The sequence below is a fragment of the Cygnus atratus genome, chromosome 1 (assembly GCF_013377495.2).
Source record: "Cygnus atratus isolate AKBS03 ecotype Queensland, Australia chromosome 1, CAtr_DNAZoo_HiC_assembly, whole genome shotgun sequence".
Lineage (NCBI taxonomy): Eukaryota > Metazoa > Chordata > Aves > Anseriformes > Anatidae > Cygnus > Cygnus atratus.
Window position 1 is genome coordinate 57,120,657 of NC_066362.1, and position 24,023 is coordinate 57,144,679.

At 40.5% G+C, this 24,023-nt stretch overlaps 2 protein-coding genes across 3 annotated transcripts in view; one reads left to right on the top strand and one right to left on the bottom strand.

Moving 5' to 3' along the window:
• Positions 1–2,381, top strand: part of LOC118259585 (synapsin-3-like) — a 23,023-nt gene extending 20,642 nt beyond the window's left edge. The window contains exon 7 of the mRNA XM_035569231.2: positions 489–2,381. Coding sequence (XP_035425124.1) covers positions 489–621 — 133 coding nt within the window. The 3' untranslated portion in view covers positions 622–2,381. The remainder of the gene's footprint in view (positions 1–488) is intronic.
• Positions 2,381–16,568, bottom strand: FBXO7 (F-box protein 7). Of its 2 annotated transcripts, none has more exons than XM_035569229.2 (9): positions 16,311–16,568; positions 15,081–15,381; positions 13,061–13,288; positions 11,564–11,705; positions 10,267–10,350; positions 9,060–9,152; positions 7,893–8,069; positions 7,245–7,282; positions 2,381–6,878 (listed from the first exon to the last, which is right to left on the bottom strand). In XM_035569229.2, exons 1-9 carry the CDS (start codon positions 16,430–16,432, stop codon positions 6,474–6,476), a joined length of 1,590 nt encoding a protein of 529 aa, XP_035425122.1. In that variant the 5' UTR covers positions 16,433–16,568; the 3' UTR covers positions 2,381–6,473. The 2 variants fall into 2 exon arrangements, with proteins under 2 accessions (XP_035425122.1, XP_035425123.1); XM_035569230.2 differs by having other exon boundaries at positions 16,317–16,538.
• Between the last annotated feature and the right edge of the window lie 7,455 nt (positions 16,569–24,023).

Here is a 24,023-nt window from a genome sequence, read left to right on the forward strand (position 1 = left end):
CTGCATAACACAGCTGATAGTCAGAGCAGACGTGCCAGGGAGGACAGGCAACAGCACACATTGCAGGGGACATGGCTACCACTTTGTCCAACACCTTGTGCTCTACATTTGAAATCAAAGGATCGCCATGCATGGTGTGGCTGATTAAAGGTGATCCTCAGTAGGAATCCATTATTTTGTATTAACAGTGAAATGACTTCAATGTTTGTCACAACAGTAGCACCAAGAATTGCAATTGCATATTTTTAATCATATGCCTTCATAAACAGTTACTAGTATGGACTGTAATATTAGATTAGATCCACTTGCCCATCCCTCATTCCTCCTATACCCCCCAAATCCTGGATGTCTTAGCATATGGAGATTCTCTTTGCTTACTTCTTTTTTCCTTGAATGTAACTGTGACAGAGCACAAAGCATCAGTAACCGGCTTTGAATAACTACCTTCTCCTGCTGAGTCTCAGTGTCAACTCTGTTTTCCATTTCAGCAAGTCGCAGTCCCTGACAAACACCTTCAGCGTATCTGAATCATCTCAGCGGGGAAACCCCAACGAAGATGAAGCAAAAGCTGAGACCATCCGCAACCTGAGGAAATCATTTGCTAGCCTGTTTTCTGATTAACAACCCTGCAGCTGGATCTGTGCTTTGGTCAGCCTTCACTCTTCATATACCCAATGTCATCCTGGAATATACTCAGTGGCACCCAGCAATTTACAGCTAATACCTGGGTAAAAGGAATTTAGAAAACGACAGTTGTTTTAATACAAAGAAAATATTCTAATAACGGCCTGAAAAGTGACTGTATAAAAGTGGCACTATTTCATTGTTTTTTGTGCATAATCAGAATCATGTATGTTCAAATGACTGAGTTGTAAATCAAATTTTACTCCTGCTAACCCCTGTGTAGTCAACAGTTATTACAGTGCAAACTAGATTTTAATGTAGTCCATACAATTGCTAACTTCCAATTACAGAATCCTTGTTGAGGCTAAGATAAAAGAAAACACAGGCTTATTTCAGAAACAGATGTGCAAAGACAGAAGCACATATTCATTGACTGATAAAGTGAGCATGCCTGAGCATGGAAACACAGTGAACCGTGGAACTTCATGATACCAACTTTACTAAAAGTCAGTTTTCCGAGAAAAATTACACATTCAAGTTAAATACAGTACCAGGCATCGGTAAACACCGAAGATCACATGAGCAGGTCATCCAGATGAACTGCTGGTTTGTTCCAGATCACTCTGCTCATAGCAGTTAAAACGTCTGTTTCATGCCTTGCATTTAAGTCCCCAGCACGTGATTCCTGAGTTCTGAGAGAAAAACGTCATGTTCTAACCCTGTAGCCTTAGCTCAAAAATAACCTGAGAAATGGGCCTTCCACAAGAAAAAATCGGGGGAAAAAAACACTTCTTTTCCCTGCCCTTGGAAACACTCTAGAGCTCATATCCACAGTTCACACAAATTTCAGACAAAACCCAGCTAAACTCCAAGCACTTTGGTGACTTGGTCACATCTGGCTAAGGGTATCCCCCAGGAACACGGTTAATTAATAGCAGAGCTGATGAAGTGCACACACTTGTGTGCTGAGTGTTCCATAATACAGATTGGACAGAGAGATGGAGTGAAATCCTGTCTTGCTCCTCGAACTCCCATTGACTGGGGCGAGTGCAAAATGAATCAAGGTGACAGACCTGTGATAGAACAGGAAAACTGTCATTTCGAAATAAGATGAGCTGGGCTCCATCCAGAGACACCAAGCAATGGGAAGGCACGTAAGCAATTGCCCCAAGCAGGTAACAATCTTCCAGAGAAGACAGAGAGAGATCTTTGCTGGCTGTGGTTTTCCTCAAGTTTTGTCAAGTACTTGAGTCACAAATCATGCATGCAGCTTGAAGGCCAGACTTCTGGCTTTATGCTTTCCTTTGCAACTTCACATCAGTTGCTCTTAGGAATACCAAGGGAGGAAGGGAGGTCAGTAAGCTAAAAATGTTCGAGTCAATGGCACAGATTTTTGCTATCACTTGAAGAGAGAGGTCCTCAAGTCAGCAAAAACAACAGCAATAGTTGCCATTTTGGATCTCATGATTCACTGGTGGGAATGAAGCCAAACAAACTATTCCTTCCTGCACAGCACCTGTAACGAACATCTAGATCCAATGCAGTCACCTGGACCTAGCACGACCAACCCCTGAGCAGGCCTGTACATATGTAATAGCTTTTGTGACCTGTGCACTTTCAGGCAAGTAACTGCATAGCTTTTCCAGCTTGGAAGGCTCTCGAGAGACTCATCTGGACCAATAATTTATACCTCACATTTCGAATTAAAGAATCACCCTATCCCCTAATGATTTATCTTTTTTTTTTTTTCAGCTCTACATTGTCCTTCCAGGTTTGCTAAGCAGTTTACAATGTTGCATCATTAATACATGTCATTGCCTGAGAAAGAAAACAGACCCTGCTGTTCTGCAGTCTCCAGGAGCAATAAAAGAGTGACAAATGACCTTGAGAAAACACTGTCCCACTAGCAAGAACAATAGCAGATTAACAGGCTCCACTATATGGAGAAGAGGTAACACAACCCTGGTGGGAGAGGATTTCCTTCTGTAACGCTTCCCTCAGCATAGCTTATGCCTTTCCCTACTACACAGTCACCAGAGACGCAAAGACAGATAGAGAAGTTTACTGCCAGAATCCTCAACTGTTCTATCAAATCTTTTTACGTGTCTCTTACCAATACAGCCTATACAAAAATGAAGTGACTACTGACTAGTAAGGCATGGCCCCTTAAAATGACCCCAGTTACTCACTGAAACCACAGCAGTGGAATCATTTGCTGGTGCTGCACTTGAACACAGCAGGGCTGTCCTGCAGCTGACCACTGCAACAGGATAGCAATGTGGTTTGATGCCCAGCTGCAATCTCAGACCTGCCTGCAGCTCCCAACTGTCATCTTTCAAGGGACAAGCAAACAGGCTGGGATCTCCCCTCCTCCTAGCTCCAGCTTGCAGACATGAGTAAAAGCAACAGGTAGTATCAGCTTATCCTGCCTATTCCTATAGTTCCTAAAAAGCATTTTCAGTTCTGTCCACAAGAGTGCTTAATGAACATACTGAGCTGATGTCCTGATTAAAATGATGAAACTCTGTACTGTGCCTTATAAATGTTCTAACAGTACACTTCAAACTACAAACTAGATATTGTGGCTAACAGATGATTCACAAACACACCATTGTATGTTCAGGTTATCACTTCCGATGCAGGGTTTCTATTCCAAAATCCCTACAACCTAATAAAGCAACAGAGAGAGGAAATGCAAGGATTATATCCTCCATTTTATGAGTCGTGAACTAAGGTATACCCAACTATTCAGGTACCTAAATATAACAGCTGGAGTTAAGTACAGTTAAAAAGGCAAGATAGAAGTTGGTGAATAGAAATTACATTTAAATCACAGGACAGACATGCCCCACAGCATGCCTTGGGGTCTTTCTCACAGCTGTGAAAACTGAACACCTGGTCAGAGCACACTGGGTCTCCCTCTTGTCCTGCATGCTTTAATTTTCTTCACATGGAAGCCAGGAAACATGAATAGATGTGTGTGTTTGGATTCAGCCCAAGAAGCTGGGACACAGCTAAGACACCCACTCATATCCACCACCTGGAAAATGATTTTAGATTTTGCTGTTTAGATACATACCAAGAAACATCTTGACCTTCTTGTAATATCTAGGTGTGGTATTTCAAGAGGAATGTAACTCACGTTCTCATGCAATTAAACATCTTGTATAAAGCTAGGGCTCAGAATAGCAGTCCTGCTCCAGTAACTGCAGCTGTACCTTCTTCTCTTTCACTGATCACAGACAGGTACATAGGACCTTATACCTTGCATATACCCTTTTTTTTTTTTTTTAATACATTTGTCTTAAGTTTCAGGACGAAGGTAAAACAATAAATAGAGAAAAAAATAATAGTTTCCAATTTCCAAATGAATCTTAGTAGCAACCATACAGCACTGGATACAGATGAACAGTACAGGTAAGGAATGAGGGCCACCTTAAGGCACTTCACCTTTTGTGGCGTCTCTTCTGTACTTTGCAAACAGCAATGACACATACACCTGTCTTAGAAGCTGCCAAATAACAAAAATAAGTAGCCGGTTTTCACATATTTCCTGTATTCTTCTCATTTTATACTGTTGGTCCTGAGATATTCACATAGTATTTCATGTACTGCTTTATGAATTAAGGGAACTCAACAGTTCAGGATAAGTCAGATTCCTTTCTCTTTGGCTCACGATGCCTTCACTACAGTGTGAAGGAACAAAGAAGAAAAGGAAGGAGTATCTTCAGGTCACTCATTGGCATATCTGTAATAATGTTGAGTTCATTTCTTCACAAACAAACGTCCAAATGACAAAATCCAGGATAAACAGAACCTGTGGCATAAGCCTGGGAGACAAATGACCAGGTTGTCTTCGTGGCAGAGGGCTGAACTCCACAGCAGCAAGAAGCATGCCCGCAGAGTGAGCAATGTGGATATCATCAAGGCATTAGTAACGAGTACCTTTGGTACCACAAAATTAATCTATCACACACAAAGATCATTGTTCCCAGAAATAGCTTGAAAAAAAGTGAAGAATAAGTTACAAAATATTTTATCAGTTAAAATTGTGTGACGTTATCTCAATTTAACGTATGTGTTTCTGAAGTATTCAGCACAAGGACAAAATGGTGCAAGATCCACAGCGTAGACATCCGTTTTCTTTCTTATAGTCAGTGGAAGATAAAGAATCACTGTTAGCTCCAAGATGTTTGACTGTGCACTTCACTTAAGTGAAAAAAACATTGGAAAAAGGAAATTCAATTACTTTAGGAAAATGTTAAAAATTAAGGCTAGACTTGGCATCAAATGGGAACCACTGCCCCCCAGACTCTATAGATACTTATTCTTCAGTGTTTGATAAGGGCAGGATTTGCACTGGTATGCCGTAGCTGTGAAGTAGGACAGGGGAAAAAAAGGAAATGCAACTTTTGAGAGCAAAATAAAAGTATTATATTTTACTCCTGTGGGAGTTAATAACAAAACTTTCTGACCATACTGAAGTCAGCTGATTTTATACAAAACAAGATGAATCACTGAAATACCACCTGAAAAAGCACATGTGTTACTGATTAAACAGCATGTATTTAATAGGAAATGTAATCCATTTCCCTTCTTTGAATTCCAGAAAGATTGTAGAAAATAATATCAGCTGTTACAACAGTCATCAGTACCATTTACATTTTCAGAAACAGAGATCAATCCATCTTAAAAAGGAAAAAAAAAGTAAGAAAATAAAAGTTCTAGCAAAGTTTAGTTATTCCAGTCTTTCTTTAATTGAGCTTCAGCATCAGACTGAAGATCTCATCAGGAGACTTTAACAGTGACCTTGTTAGTTGTTAATTAATTAACGAGACAACACTTGAAAGGTGCTCAAAACATACTACAATGTTTCCTTCCAGCAAGATTTAATACTGCAGTAATGGAATTAAATGGAACTTACTGCAGTAAAGTATTAACTCTGCTTCTCCTGCTGCAATCCCATTTCTACTGCAACCAGATCAAGCTGCTTAATTCCTTACGTAGTTACGCAGGAGGAAAGACTTACTTTTGCACCAATTTTAGTTCACACACAGTAAATGCGGCCATGTACTATAGCTACTTATTTGTAAAGTCAACCTGTTCAACCAAGAAAAGAGACAAAAGTTTTGCTGCTGGTTCTTTGTAAAATTGCTCTGCTTCTGTTCAGATTTTTGAGTTGCACTGTAGCATGAGTTTACTCAGTTGTTTGCAAAATGAATTGATTTGTGTCCTAATATATCCATTTAAAAATCACTTCCCTGTATTCTTTGTGTATTATGTAACAACACAAAAATACTTTTTACCTAATAAAAATAAAAGGAAAATGTCATCTTTAAAAAAAAAATCTATGAACTCACATCTACCATAACAGTGATAGTATCCTATTCTATGTGGAACATGGTAGATTTTCTGTTAAGAAAGATTATTAGCCAGGTAGATTTTAAACAAAATATTCTTTTTCCTGGCAAATTAATAAAACTTTTCAAATAAGACAGACAAAGATAGGATTTGTGTATTTAAAGTGCTTTTTATCTGATGCAGCAAATATTTGGCCAGTATCCTTCTGGTCTCTAGCACTTCACAGATGACTAAAGAGGAGGAGGAGGGCAGAGAACAGCATTAATTGTTCTAACTCATAGCTCTTCTTGAAACAGACCTAGTGCCAAGTGCTGCAGGGTTACCAGAACATAAACAAACCCTGACTTTGGTTTGGAAACAGTATCATGCACACGAGTTCTTCCAACAATCTGAAGAGAAGGCAGATTTTAGTGTCTGCATTTTGCAACCTCCTGCAGTTAGAAAGCAAGCTCAGGAATTAGAAAGTTCACTGAAGGAGAAAGCAGCAATCAAATGAACGCACGGCGAATGTCCATGGGGCGGCCCCGGCTGGGTCTAGGTGGAAACCTGTCATTGGGACCAGCTCGTCCTGGAAGTGTAGGGTTTGCTCCAGGCAAGGAACCAATGGGGTCAAAATGTGGTCTGAATGGAGGAAACTGGCCTGGTGCTTCCCCTGGACCAGGAATAAGCGAGTTAATTGGGTCTCCAACATATGGAAGTGTTGGTCTCTCATCATATTCTCCACCAATGATCATGGGGGGGTAGATTGGGTTTGATGGAAAGGGGTTGGGAGGAAAGGGGCTAGGATAAAATGGGTTGGGATGAAAGGGAATTGGATGAGGTGTAGGGGGCAGAAACATCATGTGCCTCCATCTCAAGGCCTCCTTCTTCTGTTTCAACTTTTTCTTGTATAGCTGCAGACAGAAACAAAGGTATTTTACAGTCTAGAAGCACTTTGTGTTTCAGCTTCAGCACTTGCGTTCAGTTCTTCAATTTTCAGAAAAGAACTCCTCTGCATTCTCAAAACCCAGAACAGCAGCTACTCCGCCTGCCAAAGACTAACCACAACATGTCTGAAAGGCCCGTAACCTGCAATTTGTGCATGCACTGTCACTCACTGATGCTGTTTGCTCCTACTCTGATCAAACTCAATGCGTGTGCACAGGCCACCACACTTTTAAAATAGAACTTAAGACTGCAGCCTCCCCAAGTCAATGCTTTAGCCTCAAATTATCCTATGTAGACTATTCTCAAAGAGATTATATAGAGAAGTCACCTACTTCTTTCCAGTCTGTGTCACGAGGCCTTGCAATAGGATCTGCAAGAGAAGCAAAAAAAATTAAAATGAGCAATCTCTTAAGTAGCATTCATGACAAGGATGTCCCATTTTGTGGGAACTTGCAGAGGAGATGAAAACACACTTGGTCAATACATTTTTAGAAATAATGTGGCTTAAAAAAAATAAAGCTCCAAGACCATCCAGTAGGCAAGCTGCTCGTACACCCATTCTATGTAAAGCATCATCTCAAAACTTAGTAAGATATCCCAGAAACACCATTCCCATCTTTGAAGAAATAAGGTTATCAGGGGAAGTGCTGTCAGAAATCAATCTCTTGTAGCAATCTCTTTTAAGGGATTCTAGCAGGAATATCCCTTCCCACTACTCTCTAGTATCTGCAATAGCCAGTGCACCAAACTACCCAGGGAAACAGATGAAAAACACCTACAAAAGTCTGTACCACATGATGGGCAAAACTATGTAGTCCATGAGAAATAACTCTGCAGATTATCACCACTGCAAAAGACTCTACTTCCTCCCAGTGTTTAAAAATCAGAAGTGGTTCCTTAAGGAGCCTCTTGACAAAATCTGTCAGACCTAATCCCTCTGTTCATGTGAGAATTGGAGAAAACATGCATCTCAACGTTACCTCGGAAATCTCGCAGGTATATAAACCTCCACAGAAGCTGGTCATTTGAAGCTGCATAAAGATCACGGCAAACAGCAGAAAGAGAGAGGAGCGAACGGACATCCAGAAGTCTGAAGATCCGAAGCTTCAGCTCAAGAGGAAGGACCACTAACCCAAAAACATCTGGCAAGTTCAGAGCTACAAATGGAGGGAATAGAAGCATTATCTAAATGGTGCAGAGCTTACTCTGAAGACCCTAAAGAAAGGAAGGACATTATAATCTTTCCCTTAAATCATTTCCCTTTGATGCCTCAAGTTAAATGACTTTTCTCAGAAAGTGCTGTGATGCGACTTCTTATAAAACAAATGTCTCCCAACTCTCAGTACATTTATAGAGTGCAAAAAATAGGGCAAATGGCATTTTATACTGAACACCACTCTCCACTGCAAACCTAAGACACACACCACATGCCTAACTATGTTTATAGGCTACAGAACAAACGCTGGAATAGGTAAAGGAAAAAAAATCTGCCCAATTTCAAGAGTCCACAAAAAAACACATTAAATGTTGAGCACACGTTTCATGTAAAGCCTTCCTGCACTGAAGTCTACAGGGAATTCCCTTGTGTCTTCAGAATACAAACCTGAATCGTTTATGACAATACCTATACACTGAAAGCCCACTTTCCTAATGCTTCACTAACATCAGCTAGGGTTACTTCTTCCACCCTTTACAAGCTCTCAGCGACCAGTTACTAAGTACATCATTCCTGTGGTTTGACTTCCAAACACGATGCTATATAAGTTTTTCTGCTTTGACAAAGAAATAGATCAAAACTACAAAACCACCGCCACAAAGTTACTGTGGTGTGACTTTCTCATCACCAACTATGGAGAACAGCCATTCCATCTCAATCTCTTAAGTGAGACTAGAAAGAACTTTTTATCTTTACATATCAAAGCCAGGAAACTGTCATTATATGAGCATTTTTTGAAATACATTTTAAATAAATTAGGTTAATCTTTGTATAAATTACTTTATTCTTACTCTCTATGTACCTACCACTGAACAGCTGTTTCAAGTGTTTTTAACACTTTTCCTATAAGGCTTTGGATAGACAACACACCCCTTCCTTCCATCCTCAAAAAACTGAAGCACCATTTCCGATTGTAAATATTTTTTCTCACCTTGTCGGGCAGCAGCCAGAAGAGAGTAAACCAGCTGGTCTTTAAAGAGACGGGATAATTTCTGAAGGTCTTTGTAAACACCCGCAACCTTTTCTATCAAAGCAGAGAGAAAAAGCTTAACTTCAGCAGGTTAGACTGCAATGATTATACAAGAGCAGGGAAACTACTGTTTCTTATAAACAGAACCGTGCTCTGCTTGCAGTCTTGATGGGAACACATCTGCAGCTAGTATGTTACAACCATGGAATTAAGTATTTTATCAAGAAACTACAGGCCATTTCCATGCTAAAGCTAGTCTTTCCTTTGGCTTGAAAAAACACCACTAAGAGAAATACCTGAGTTCTTCAAACACAAACTGGCTCCCAAGCTATCAGCACTTCTTTTACTGGATTTCAAAGCCCATAGGCAGCACGCACCTATGTTGTAAACGCCTGTAACATTCAGTTCTCTGACAGGAATGCTTTCCTATTCTGTTCTCTGAAGAAACGAGAGCCAGAAGACTGTACCATTATCCTGGACACGTTTCAGCACTCAGTTATTCTTCTACAGCCTTTTGACTAGCCTCATAAATCAGGGACTGGGGATCTGAGGACACAGCGTACGACACTGAGTCAGCCTCAACTGGCAACAAAGAGGTTCATTAATGCTTCATAAAACAAAAGGCTAGTCAGGCTACTCTGCTCACAAAGGATCTATATCCATCTGTCCTACCCAACCTTAGTATTCCTCTAATTCTGGCATCCTGGAGAGAGCTATGCGGTCAGCACATATTTTCTAACAAAAATAATACAACAATGATAGCACCACAGCAAGACTGTAGGTACTGTCAGCCTCTAAAGTCCTGAAATATGAGGCAGAAAGAGGGTACAGTCCAGCATTGCTGCCTCAGAGATTCACACGTAAATTCAGGACTTCATAAGTAACAGGCATATGGGCCAAAGGATGACTCAGGCTTTGCAAAGTCCTTTTCTTACTCAGTGAATCCAAGAAACTCAAATTGTTTTAGCAGCAAAATACAAGTAAATGGCTACACTCTGAATTCCTTCTACCAAAAAGCAACGGCCCGTCTAAACGATGACCACGTTTTTATTCTTTCTTGCTATTTTTTACCTATTCAGTCTTAAACTGAAGTATATTCTTAACCACTGTGTTACTCTACTCCCTTACTCTTCAGTTTACCATTATCAGTATCATAGCTCAAGCATACCTGGTTCCTGAAAGCAAACAAAGGATGCAGGCAGTAGCTGTATTCTCTTCACACCTTTAATCTCTTTGTTGATTTTTAATGTTGCTGCAAATATAAGAAGAAAATCAAAATTGAAAACATATTGGGATGACAAAGACCACTTTATTATCGCCTTACTCTCAGAAGGTGTTTTACGTTACTCCCCTACCAACTCCCCTCAAGAAAAATACCAAATGGCTTCAAGCAGCTAGATAAATAAAAATTTCAGAAAAAATAAACTGGAACTTAAAATAGGAAAGAAAAAAAAAATATCTTAGTGACAAAAGAAAGCATTGTCTTCAACAATTCTATCACATGGAAATAGATGCAACACACCTAGGAGGGGTACATAGCAAGCCATTATTACAACCCAGTCATTAAAGAAATTAACTCAAATGCTATAAACTCTAGAAAAAGATTCAAGAATCTTACTATATGAACACTAGGACAGTGTTGCAAGTACTATGAATATAAAGCTAACATGACTTGGTTAAAACATTTGATTGTAATTTCAGAAAGCAAATTGTGTACATGTTCTGAGAATACATTACATGCTTACACAAACTGGCATAAGCAACTATATGTTTAACACGAAAGCCTACGAATTTTAAGCAAAGAAATCTTGAGTTTAAAATCAAGCTCAAATTTTATTTTTTTTTGGGGTGGGGGCGGGGAAATATGGAATTGCTCAAATGCTAAATAAAATATGAAAAAGCAAAGAAAAAAAACAACCAAAACAAAACACATCAAGTGATATGGAAGTTGTTTCAAAAAACATAAGACTTCCCTAAATTTTCTGTATCGAATAAATGCAGTTTTTGAGACCACAGTTAGACTGTTAACATGCTTCAGGAAAGATTACACATCAAAACTAAGGAATATGCAGTCCACAAGTTATTTGTAAGTCTCGTAAAGAACATAAGACCAAACAAAATGTTGTAGCTGGAGCAAATCTCCCTCTTTTTAGTCTTTGGTAACGTATACCACAGTTCCTATGAAATGAAACAAATAAAACAGGATTTTTACAACATTTCAATGAAAAGGCCAGTTGAATCCGCCAAGCACTGATCTGTTCTGATGAGAGGGAGGGAAAAAGCTAATACTGAGACAAGAAATGTCAAGAATTTTCAGTGTCAAGAAGTGGTACCTCACCTCATCAATCTGGAAAATCAAGTTATGGTTCTAAAGAGGGTGTAAGAAAGTATATAGAAGTTCTCTCTTGCTAAACAATGGTGATATCTAGCAATGCGTATTCAGGATAAAAATTTGACCAACTTACCATTAATAGCAACAAGATCTCCCAAAGGCACACAAGTCAAACCAGCAGAACCTTCTTCGCAAAGGGGATGTGTGTACTGTAGCTTATAAACACCATTCCCTCTCCATTTCTCTGGCATAGATACTGCCTTGGCTTCTGTCCCCTAAAAATACACAGAGATAATACTGCCATACATTACAAGTGGAAGAAGAGGACTAAAAGTTTGGAAATTCCAGAATTATGCTTGCAATTTAAATCTTAGTTTAACTCCAATCTGTGTTATGATACAGTCTATAATTGCATGAGTATATACTGTTTTCCCCAAGACTAACAGCAAATCTAAGGAAATGTTTAGTATTTTTTGTTCTGTCCTAGTTTCTGACAGAGAAGGTTTTCAATATACAGACTTACTCCTATTTCTCTGAGATCTGTACTTCACTCTGTCATTTATTCCAGCATTCTGACAACTCCTGAATATATGTTAATTTTCCAGTTGAAAACATGTAAAAGATGTTACTGCACCCGTTCTGTGAACTTATGATCTCTGATAGGGCTTGAAGAATCATAGCTTGAAATCAACTTGAAAATCTCAGTGGACTGACGACTTTCAATTTCAGTCTGAAAACTCTCAGACTGCCATAGGGAGATACGACATAACCACAACTACAAGCAGACTCTCCCCTCTTAAATTTGCAGAAAAATTATTCTGTATTTCCAAGTCTACTTGTTGACTTAAACTGTTCCCAGCGGCAAATTTATTCTTCAGGTAGTATTTCAGGCTATGTGAATGTAGTTAACTTAGCAGATTTATTAAATTGGTACTGGTCAACCTGACACCTAAACTGATTCCATACACATTCTTAGCACTGCAAGGAAAATCAAGAGACTTAAACCACCACCACCGACTGCAAGTCTTATTTTGCATGTTCAGTCACATACTAGTAAACATATACTGCAAGTCTGAAAATCTAAAGGGAAGAGGTGAATTCATACACTGTACAGTGACAGTGCCATAAGGTATTCAAGTTATGAGTTTGATACCCCTATATGTTTGCGGAACCAAAGCCTAACTGAACGCAGTTGAGTCAATACAAGTTAGGTGACAATACCTGGGCAGACCTAGGCCTTGTCAGCCACCATTTGAACTGAATCCTATTGAGATGATGCTGATGTTGAAGACAGCACTACAATGAAGTGCTACAATCCAAGAACATCTGCACAAACTCATCAGTATAAAGCAGAAATGGGAGGTTATCAGCTGGGTCCCAGTGAGGCTGGGGACCGAAAGGAACACTGAGGCAGGCCACTTCTTTCACACCTAAAAGCTGTTCTAGTCTCTACCCTTAAGCCACACTGGTCAGGCAAATTAGAGAAGGTGATACTCCAGCAGCCCCTGCTGCTGACTGACATACAAAGCCACACGTTGATCTTCAGAGGCATCTTGTATCATACGTTCTTGCGATACTCTGCAGCTTACTCACACTGACCAGAAAGTTTCTTTTTTGGTGGTGCACTCACCTGTGGTACATAGCCTGTCTCCATCATGAGAAGATGTACTAGAACGATCAAAGCATCAGCGGCACTGGTACACTCAGCAGAAAGGTAGAGCATCTCTAAGGAATGTGGTATCTCACCATCAGCAGCTTCACTGCACAGCATGGGTTCAGAAGGATAGGAGCCTGTACCTTCCTCCAGATCGACTTCCTCTGGGACTAATCCAGAAGGAAACTCTATGCTGGATCCTGCCTTCAAGGGATAGCAAAAGACATTTACATTCAGAAATTTACACCTCTAAATACATCAGTATTATTTATCTGCTTACCATAGTCTTCATGGTCCCCAAGTCTACACTACAGATTTCCCAGGCAACTTCTACAGACTCGTTTCATCTACATTTTCTAGAATCCCAGTTGAAGACTGGGATTTGGAGACTAGGATTATAAGCATAGCCTTTGTATTTTTTTTTTAATACTTATAATGCAAGCCCTTTATAAAAAGTCAGTCATTTTATTTCATATAGTACTCAAAGACAAATTCATAATATAACAAACCTTCATCAGAATTCTTGCAATATATACTGGAATAATTAGTCACTGGAGTATGCCAACATGCATAGCAAGTAACCAAAGTGGTCAACTTAGACTCCTTAGAAATACAATAGGCTTATATAGCTGGAAAAAAAAAAAAACATCAGTGGAACACATCTGCTGACACTTGAGGAAGGCTGTGGTTTTGTTGGGCTTTCTTTTCTCCCACCAAAATCACACCATATTATTATGTAACTTATAAAACTACCTACAAACTAAAAAAAGCAGTGAATTAAAACTATAGCTGGATTTATCTAAGTGAAGAGGCCGAAAAAGGAAAAAAGAGGCTAAAGGAGCTGTAGCTATTTCTTCCCCACATGCATGTTCAATAGCACAAGACACCTTTATGTTTTTACGAGAGGCATGACCATCCACCTGGGGAGCTTCCTGCCTCTCATTAAGAGCAATGCACATAGGCCCCGTTAAACACAGTTTTGCAGATTTCTACTTCTGTCCTTTAATGATGCATAGCTGCTTGGACACCCTTCTGTGACTGTAGTTTTGGAGGAAGATGTAAGAATTTTACATCTCACATTTGAAAAATGAAATAAATGATAGATTTCTGCACAGCTAAAGATGGCCTGACCAACAGGTAAGGACCTTGTATGCCCACAGCACCATGTGCAAAGGGCACACTGCTCCTGGGACAATGGTCCAACTACATTCACTTTCACTACTTACAATTCTTTTCATCCTAAATCTTAACTCTTATACTTCGAAACAATATTTTTGTAAGAATGCTTAGCAATATTCCTTGTATAAAAGCTGTAGTAAGGGACATTTTGTATTAAACATTTATTTCAAAACAAAGAACTAATTGCTTTAAAAAGAATGATCAGCTCCTCTAGCTCCTGCCTAACAGGGACACGGTCACATAACGAGATAGGCACCAAGCACCGTGGCACCTACAGAGTTTCTTCTAGAAAGCCTCCTTTCACCTTAGGACCCAGCAGTTGGTGGGTGCAGTTACCTGCTTAACTAGTATATATACTGTCACATAGGAAACAAACCACTGAATAATATATAGAAAACGTGCCTATTAACTGCACCAAGTATATGGGGTCATACAGATGCACACCTTTCTTCTCCAAAAGAATAGTAAGGCATTGGAACAGGTTACCCAGTGAAGTGGTAACGTCACCGTCCCTGGGTGTGTTTAAGGAGAGGTTGGACTTGGTGCTTAGGGACATGGTATAGTGGGTGACATTGGTGGTAGGGGGATGGTCGGACCAGATGATCTTGGAGGTCTTTTCCAACCTTGATGATTCTATCCAGCACATGGCAGGAGCTGTCTCAGCAACATAACCTCCACACACAAGAAATACAGGCAGGCCTCTCATTCCATAACATCTGAATCACAGGGAACTTACAACCCGTGAGAAAGGAATCGTGCACTTTGCAAATGTGCACAATTTGCTTTGCATTGTACAGGCCAATTCTCACATCCTTACCCTGTCATCATTCCTTTGAACTTCCTCTTGAGCTTTCTCGTTGGCAGATTGTTCATCCTGCCTTTCTTCTTTTGGACTGTCAGCCTGACTTCTGTTGGGGATCATGGTGGATGTCTCATGACCATTCTGAAGCGTGGGAGGATTAGAAGATGAGGGAGGAGGTAGGCTGGGTTTGGCATCTTTTTCTTCTAGCAATAAACATATTAAATCACCAGGAACAATCCCATATGAAGCTAAAGTCTTCTCGTCTTCTGTAAGAGCATCTTTGCTGTTCAACGTTATTGAAAACTCTGTATCAGAACTGCAAAATAATAGGAAAAAAAATAAATGAGGTTGGCTACATTTGGGTAGCAGCACATAGAGGTATAGTTAGAAACACATACCGCGTACTACTATAGTTCTGTTCCATGGGTTTTAATGCATTAAGAATTAGCAAGACACGAAGGGAAGAGTGATAAAGGATTACTTTGTGAACTTCTTTCTCCCCAAGTACATTTTAAGTAGCTGTAGCTACTTGGTAAGCCCAACAGCGTCTACCGTAACCGCTCATAAAGCGGTTATGAAGGAGAGCAAACAGGTGCGCTCCAAATCAGAAGATACCAAACTTTGCAAAACAAACGTTATCTTGTTTTTACATAATCTTGGCTGGTAGTATATTTAGCGTTGCTGACTCAACCCCCTTGCTATCTGATTAAACACAATGCTTGTTTCAAAACCAGCAACCGGGCTCTAGCGTGCTAGTTACAAATGAAGATAGTGAAAAGGCTCCTTCGAAGCAAGCAATTACAAGAAAACCAACATAATTGGAGCTGGTCAGCACGAGGGCAGCTGCCAGCTCCACATACAAAACACCCGCTCTGGCAGAACAGGCCGCCAGTGCCTGCTCCCCGCAGACTTAGCCTTAAAACCCCGCAACCCGCCGCCCCCAAATGAGCCACTTCCACACACACGTCTTAAATGGATTTAAGAGGCTTTATTACGAACACTGCCAAGAGTTCCTCACACTTTAAACTTTTTATTTTAACCGAACCCAGAGATCCCCCAAGCCACCCCCCACCCAAGCCCCGGCCCGCCCCACAACTGCTCCCAGCGGCCCCCGCAGGGGGCGGCAGCATCACGGCGGGGCGGGGGTACGGGGGGGAGATAAACCAGCCTCCCCCCCGCCGCCCCACGTGGTACAGCCCCCCCTCCCCCCGTCCCCCCCCCGCGGGGTGGTTCGCTCCGCGCTACCTGTACCCCCAGGCGGGCAGCAGGGCCCGGCGCAGCTGCGCGCGCAGCTCCCCCAGCGTTGGCTCCGCCCCCAGCAGCTCCAGCGGCGCCGTCCGCTTGTGCAGCCGCACGCGCAGCTTCATGGCCGCGGCGGCTCCGGGCGCTGCGAGCGGGCCCCGCCGAGCTGCGGACGGCGGCGGGCGCGAGGGCTGCCGGGCCGCCGCCTTGGCTTGGTTGGCGCCCCGCCGCCGCGCCCCGCCCGGGTCCGCCCTCGGGGCGCTGCTCGGCATGCCGCGCATGCGCCGCACTGAGGGGCGGCCGTTGGGGCCCTCAGTAGGGGGGGGTGGCTCGTCAGCTGTATCTTGGCTCCCTCGCTGAGGTGTTTTTTTTTTTTCCCTCCCCTCCTTTTCGGTTCAGTACCGGCTTGGATATTGTCTCTAAAAATAAAAATCCCAACGAGGGCCTGTTGCTTTATGTGTGTTACGCCCTGGGGGTGAAGTTCATGGAAACAGGTGGCAGGGGAAGGGCTGAAGGAGGATACAGCCGTCAGAGTGCTTCCCTTTATAAAAGGAATCATGATTCCTTTATACCTTTCTTGCCATCTCAGGTCTAACGTCTTAGCACCTGCACCCAAGTACTATCAACACAAATATGAAGTGTAGCAGACTTCAGTTTGTTGGCTTTAGTTGCACTTCAGCTGTCATTCTTCAAAAAAAAAAAATCTCCCCACACCTGGTAGTATTTTGTGTTAAAAGTATGCTTAGTTTCACCTAGAAATACCCACTTGGCAGAAAGTTGATGGAAAAAATGCAAAATGCACAAATTATTCAAGTTTGTACTTAGTTTGAAGAATTATATTAAACTTGGAAAACTGAATTTGAAAGTAACTTGAATAATGCTTGTTCTTAGATGATAGTGATTTTTCCTTCTAACAGCACAATTAACTCACCTGCATTTCTCCACACAAGGAATGAGTACTATGAGGTGAAGGAAAATCGTACTATGAGGTGAAAGAAAATCATACTTTGTAGGAATATAATATTTAAATAACAGTAGGCAAAGTGAACTTGAAAGACTTAGCTTGTATAGCTACCATCAAGTGCAGTTTCTTATATCACTTTACCTTTCTTAACTCCATGGTTACAGGAATAGCCCTGTCTCTGTTCTTTCAGCGTGTAAGGCCAGACAGAAAGTGGAGATTGAAACTTGAGAAATTCTGTTCTGGGCTACAAGCCAAATCTCGTGCCTGGTCTTTACGCTGTGTGAACATGGTCATCCAAACCAGGTAAATATGGTTGCTAAATTTCACTTTGCTTAAGAGTTTGGTGTCAAATATGTATAAATCTGAAGGGCAGCCATTTTTGTTTTCAATATGTCAATACATTTCTGAATAAAAAGGAGAGGCTTGTACTGATGATGAAAGGTGAAGACACTACTGAAACGAAAGAATACCACTCACTGAACCATGAAAGAGCTGATGCTAGTTACATTCATCTTCATCTTACATATCATGCCCACTGCGAGCATTAAAACAGGTGATAGTTCCTAAGAAGCTTGCTGCATCTGTTGCCACTAGCCCAGTTTCGGAAGTGTTTATGCAGTAATAAAATGGGGCTGCATCCTGGATAAACCCCAGAAGGATATGCTGCTGTGGCAGAGGTGTGGGAAACTGGAAGGAAGTGGGAAAGGCGGGAACAAAAAAGGATAGAAAAAAAAATGAATGTCTGAGGACAGATCATGAGCACCATGCCTGTCAAAAACTGCTTTCCTCTGTCCTAGAGAGGGCTGACTCCAAAGTGAGTTATGCTCCTGCTTCAACACTGTGACAATTTTCTAGTGGCTGTGGCATCCTGCTCTGTTTTGCCATTCTGTGTTGTCCATGTTCATGTCCCAGTCACCTCCAGTGTTCCCACTGGCTCCATGACAGCTCCATCTGTGCTCTTCTTTAGAAAGAAGGGAGAAGGCTCCCCTAGTCTGCAGAATGCTCATGGATACAGTTGTGATGTTTCCAGAAGAAGCACCATTTTAGCAGCTTGCACAAGCTAAAGCAGTTGTGTGAAGTAAGGTGGTTCAGTTTCTCAAAGATGGTTCAGTTTCTCAAGACCAGCCTGTATTAATCATTATTAGGTAACCAGATATACCAGTTACAAATGAGCATTTCTGCTGGCATTCTGCTAAATTTCCCTTTGAATTTCATGAGTCATGCCACAGTGTAAGGTTCAGACATGCTCTGCACACAGCAGTAAATAGAAAACAGGAAAAACTGAGAAACAATCATGTTAAAAGGCTAAAACATTTTGCATAGCTTCCAAGTTTGCCTGTGCCAATTTCAAATGACCAAGAACCACCAGCTTATTTTTGTACTCACACATCCTTTTAAAAGGGTGTTACTTGATGAGTAATATTTTTCTCCACCATTTTGATTTTCTTTTGTCTCCATCTATTGGGGAAGGGTTTTCAATGGTTAGGTATGAAGCTGACCTCAGGCTAGGAAAGGCAGTCTGCAAAAATAGTACAAGAAACTTGTGTACTTACAAGTTTGAAGAAATGGTTTTATACAGAAGAGTTTTGACTTCCAGCATGGTTCACCCTTATCAGAAATGATGACTTTTTTTAGTCAAATTCATTTGAAAAGACTACACAATATGGTGACAAAAGAAAGTTCTTTGTCAGCATGAAGTAGGTTAAGAGACAACATTGGTTTCTCAACTCAAAGTACTTTTATCTAGTTGGGTTTTTTCCCTCACGTGGTCAGCATAAAAAGTAATAGAAACCATTTCACCAAAGAACTATTGAGAGTCCTAATGGTAACATTTCTCTTGAGAAATTTTAAACTTAGTATAGCTGTAGTCCTGTTGACCTGCAGTCAGCTTCCCATGGCAAGGGAGGACTATAAAAAGTAAAGGTCTCTTTGGTTCAACTAAATACCTCATGGAATATAATTTTTTTCCGAAAGCTGAGTGCAGTAGTAAAGCTCTGAGCAGTGGACCTTTTCCATTGTTTTTCTTTCTGTATTTGCCAATACAAAGAGTGTGTTTTATAAGATGTATAAATATATATATGTGCATATGTATTAACCCTTACAATACTGGTGTTTTTTATGACTAGGGCCACACTAAAAGATGGCAGAGATGGTAGGATGAGCAGAAAGGTCTGGAGACTGCAGTGTCATCAGATTTGTGAAAGTCCAAAGTACCATTTTGAGTTTGTCACAGGGGGAGGAGGTTAAAATCAAAGCCAGTGGAAAGAACCTCCTAGCTTCTTGTAGCTTGATGGTGGTCAACTTAACTCCTAAAAGGTATATTAAAGTATCAGAAGTACTGTATAATTTATGTTGCTTTCCATCATCATTCTTGACTAAAGATCAAAGGACTCCTCTGCTGGAGGCAGTAAAAAATTTGACAAAGTTGTCTGAATCAGGAATATCCTGCAGGATTTCTCCTGCCAGCTGGCTGCTGCACTGCCTTTTCTCTAATGCTGTCAGCAATGATGCAGGAACCTTAGACTGGTGAGGGACCTCCTGAGTCACAGATTATTCTCTTAGGTATCTTAGGTAATCATGTTATAGATAATTCTTGATAAAATTATCAAGAAAATCTTTCGCTCTTTCTTCATAGATCAGACTCTACCTCTCACAAGCATATTAGTACTTTATTTCTTTATATGTTTTATTTTTTATCTGCTGAACTCCTTTGTACAGGACAAAATTCTTTGAAGTAAAACCTCAGAGACAGCGTTTGATATCTTTGCAGACCAAAATCACATTTCTCTGGGTCATAGAAGGAGGCTTCACCCATGGAGGGAGATTCTCACAGGAAGATTACCTATATCTCGTGAGTAACCAAAAGGGTCAGGTTTTTCTTACTGAGATCACTGCATGTACCTTTTAGGAGTCTATGGTGACTTCTTATGGGATTGCAAATTATATAAAACCAGGGTAGAAGCTGCATAGGCTTACAGAGAACGCCTCATCATGCTGTCAGCTCCACAAGTCATTGAATAGGTAATATTTTTTAGAGTTAATTATTCTTTCTATTGCAGTTGATTTCATAGGCTTTTGTGATGGTCAGGACCCGTTGTGGCAAACATAAAACCACCTGACTCTGTTCTTGCTCCAAATGTTTGTAAAAGAGTCTCATAATTGAGCCAAACAACTGGAAGGAAAGCAGAGAAGAAAACTTAGAACAGACCTATTCAAATGCTAGAATGGAGCCTGAGTCTGGGCAGATCCCAGATATTTATGCCTGCTGCATTCCTTTTCAAGGTAGCCGTATTTGTTATTCCTCCCCTTTTTCTTGGGGACCAGCTTAAGAGCACCCCTGCAGTTCTTAGCCATAATGGCAGTGTGCAGTGCACAGCAGCGCTATGACAAGAACACCAACTTTTTTAGTAAATGGACTTTGGTAAAAATAAATCAAGTAGTTCTGGCTCAGGTACTAGGATAGGACAGTTAGAGAAGTCAGGAATGTGGACTAAATGGATTCAAACAGTGGAAAGTGTGTATTTGTTTTCCATCAGCTCATCAGATGACTGCCCATCAACATAGTTATCCATCATAAATTAGTTCTGTGTGAGTACTGCAGCTATGTTTTTTTATTTTGTGGCCTGGCACAGGTTTATAGTTCTCTGACAACTCCACTCCAAGGCTTTGCTGTGGCTGTAGAGAGCAGAAGATCACCTGTTTTTATGTTATTTAGCAAACTTCTGTCTGTGTCATTTGCTGGTGTCTTTAAGCATTACACCTAATCTCGCTCCCATTAACCATATAAATTTTGTATTCATTTTCCCTCAGGTAATTTTCCATATGGAATATCAGTGTATAGGAAGGGTTAAAACTGTGAAGCTATCGAGTCCTTTCTGATTTGATATTGCAGGGTGAGCTGCGGAAAGCCTACCTGTTCTTCAGCATGCAGCAGAGTAACTAGAAACAATGGAGCAAGGAAGAAACTGAAAAATGCAATCCCAGTTCTGCGCTAACAGCGGAGATATTCGTGAAACTAAATACTTATTCTGGAGTGCAGGTTGGGTAGATACTATACCTACTGTTGTATTTGAGAACTGTTTGTCTTGTGTTTCTTAGCTATTGAGACTTCTTTCCTGAATTTTTGAAAGTGAAATAAATTCTTCTATGAGCATGCTGTGGACTACAACTGGAGAGTTTGTGACAAACCAAGACAGGACATTGACAAAATTCTTTTTCAGAGATATTCTAAAGATTGGTCAGTTTAAGATAGTGTGTTTTTATGGCTCTGTTAAGTCTGTACAAGACAATGGTAGTGACATTTTTTGTATCAGAAGCTTTCTTAGTTCTTAGGTGGGTTTCAGCTGTAATCTTTATTGCAAGTTTTATTTAAACTTTATGCAGACCGTTTACAAGGGGGAACCCAAACGTGATATCTGTAGACTGGTAAGTAGAGTACTTCATTCGGGTGAGACAGGTACACAGACTGAAACAAAGCAGTTTTTTATCTTTTTCTTCTTCTTGAGGAGCTTGAATACTCTATCTCTGAGAAGACAAAAGAATTAAGAGAATTATTTACATCAATTGTATTTACATCAAATGTTTCAATTGCTTGATACATGCTCAGTTACTGAAGATAAAATTCAGAGCAATTTGTCTACCATCTATTGTCATCAACAATGAAAATGGCAGCTCTGATTTAGATTATCAGTCAGATGACAGTTTCCATCTCCTTAGTTCTGTCTGTTGTGGTCATCTGACTAAGTTTGTACAATCAACTCTTGATTTTGACAAAGACTTGGGGCTTTTTTGAAACCAAGAATATCACCCTTGGAGTGTGAAAGTAAGGCTTGTTGATTTGAGAAAGCATATGAAATACCATCTTTTAGTGCCATGAAGTTCAGTTGTGTGTGCTTTTCCACTTCCCACTTGGGAAATATTTAAGAGCCAAACGAGAACATTTAACTAACAAAGCACAGTGGTGACTAAGATGGCTGGGTTTTATTCCTCAGTGGGAATGAAATTCAATGAAAATGAGGTACCTCACCTAGGAATCTCGTTAGATAGATTAGATAAATATCTATGTACTTTAATGATAAAAAATCTGTCTTTTGCTGTTGTTGTTGTTGTTTTATATTGATTTTTAATTGTCTGTGAAGGAGTAGCTAGAAAAAGTTACATTTGCAGGAAAAACTAGGACACTTTTTGGAACAACTTTAGGATTTGTGACTCCAGCTGTCTGTTTTGCATAACGTAACATTGCTACTTTAAAATAATTCTTCATTTTGTGTCAGTTAAAATAGAGAAAACCAAAAAGGCGTAAGAACTAGAGATGGAAAGACCAATTAAAGAGGGATTTTCAAAATTTGTCAGAATGTGGGTTATGTTTTCAGATTTATTCATTTTTCTCCTGAAACCACTTCTTCCTGCATAGTATATTGGGGTAATTTCATAAGGATTCCCTCAGAGAACTGATATCAGAACAGGACTGATGATGCGTTTTGTCTCTTACAGTTCAGAAGTCCCTTGAACAGCAGTATTTTATGAGGTACTGGGTAGATTCTGAATTTGCAGCTGTTTGGAGTCTGGCCTCATCAGTCACAGCACAGTCACAACACAGAAGTAAGACTATTAAAGGGTTGAGGGGTTTTGTTTCCTTGTTTTATTTTTGTTTGTTGGTTTTGTTGTTGTTTGCTTGTTTTATGCATTTGTATATTCTCTAGCAGATTTGGAATAAATTGTTGAAAGTTGATCAAGACAATGTGCTGGTTACTGGAAATCGAGGAAAGATCTTAGAGGCCTGATTACTTTAGAAACTAGCAAGACCTTTTTGCTACACTTAACGTGGTTTTGTTAATGGCAGGTACCACGATCACATTCTTAAGTCTTGGAAAAGGGTGTGCCACTCTCCTCAGTGTTAAGGCCTGAGTAAAATTACCGTAGGCCCCTAATAAACAATTCCCTAACACAGCACTTGAAAGACCTGAAGTTGCCTTGAGAAACAGCTTTGTTTCTATGGAATTGAACAGTGCCTATCACTGTTGGTGAAAAATAGAATGAATGCAAGAGTTTTGAACAAAGGAATCTTAATTTTGTGCTAGAAAAGTGTAATTGAGAAAAAAAATCATTTGTTGCTGCTTTTGTGAAGCTGTCTTATGTGGTTGTGTCCCACCACATAGCGGCTCACTGTCTTGCTTTGCACTCATACTATGCTACAGTCTCTTGCCATGGCGCCCTTCTCTCCTCCCATGTGATCACCGTGTAATTCTTGTGTATGTTTTGAATTTACCATTGCAATCCTTTCTCATGAGCTGATTTGATCAACTGCATGTATCAGTGTTTGGATTAGGTCAGAGGCTTATGTGTATATATAAAAAAGAATGCTGCGTTTTAGGACAGGCATGCTCCTCCTCAACAGCTATTGCTCTGACATATTCACTCTGCAGGAGGTAGGACATAGTAAAATAAACCAGCCAAAACATGGGTGGGAAAGCGTAGAGTAGAGGAGCAGAACCATGCAATTTCACCAATAGCTGATGCCTAGCAAAGTGCTATCCATTAATCAAAAATCTCTCTTTGCTCCCACATTCACGCTTTGTGCAGTAGACCACTGGCTAACCGTCCTGTGACTATCCACCCTTGTTCCAGTCTCTTTGAGGGAACAGTGATAGATAAAGATGTTTTGTGACTCATGGTATGCATCATTTACAGTCACATTTGCATCATAAATGTTGTTAACAGGTCCCTGTGACAAAGGTGAGAAGATGCTAAAG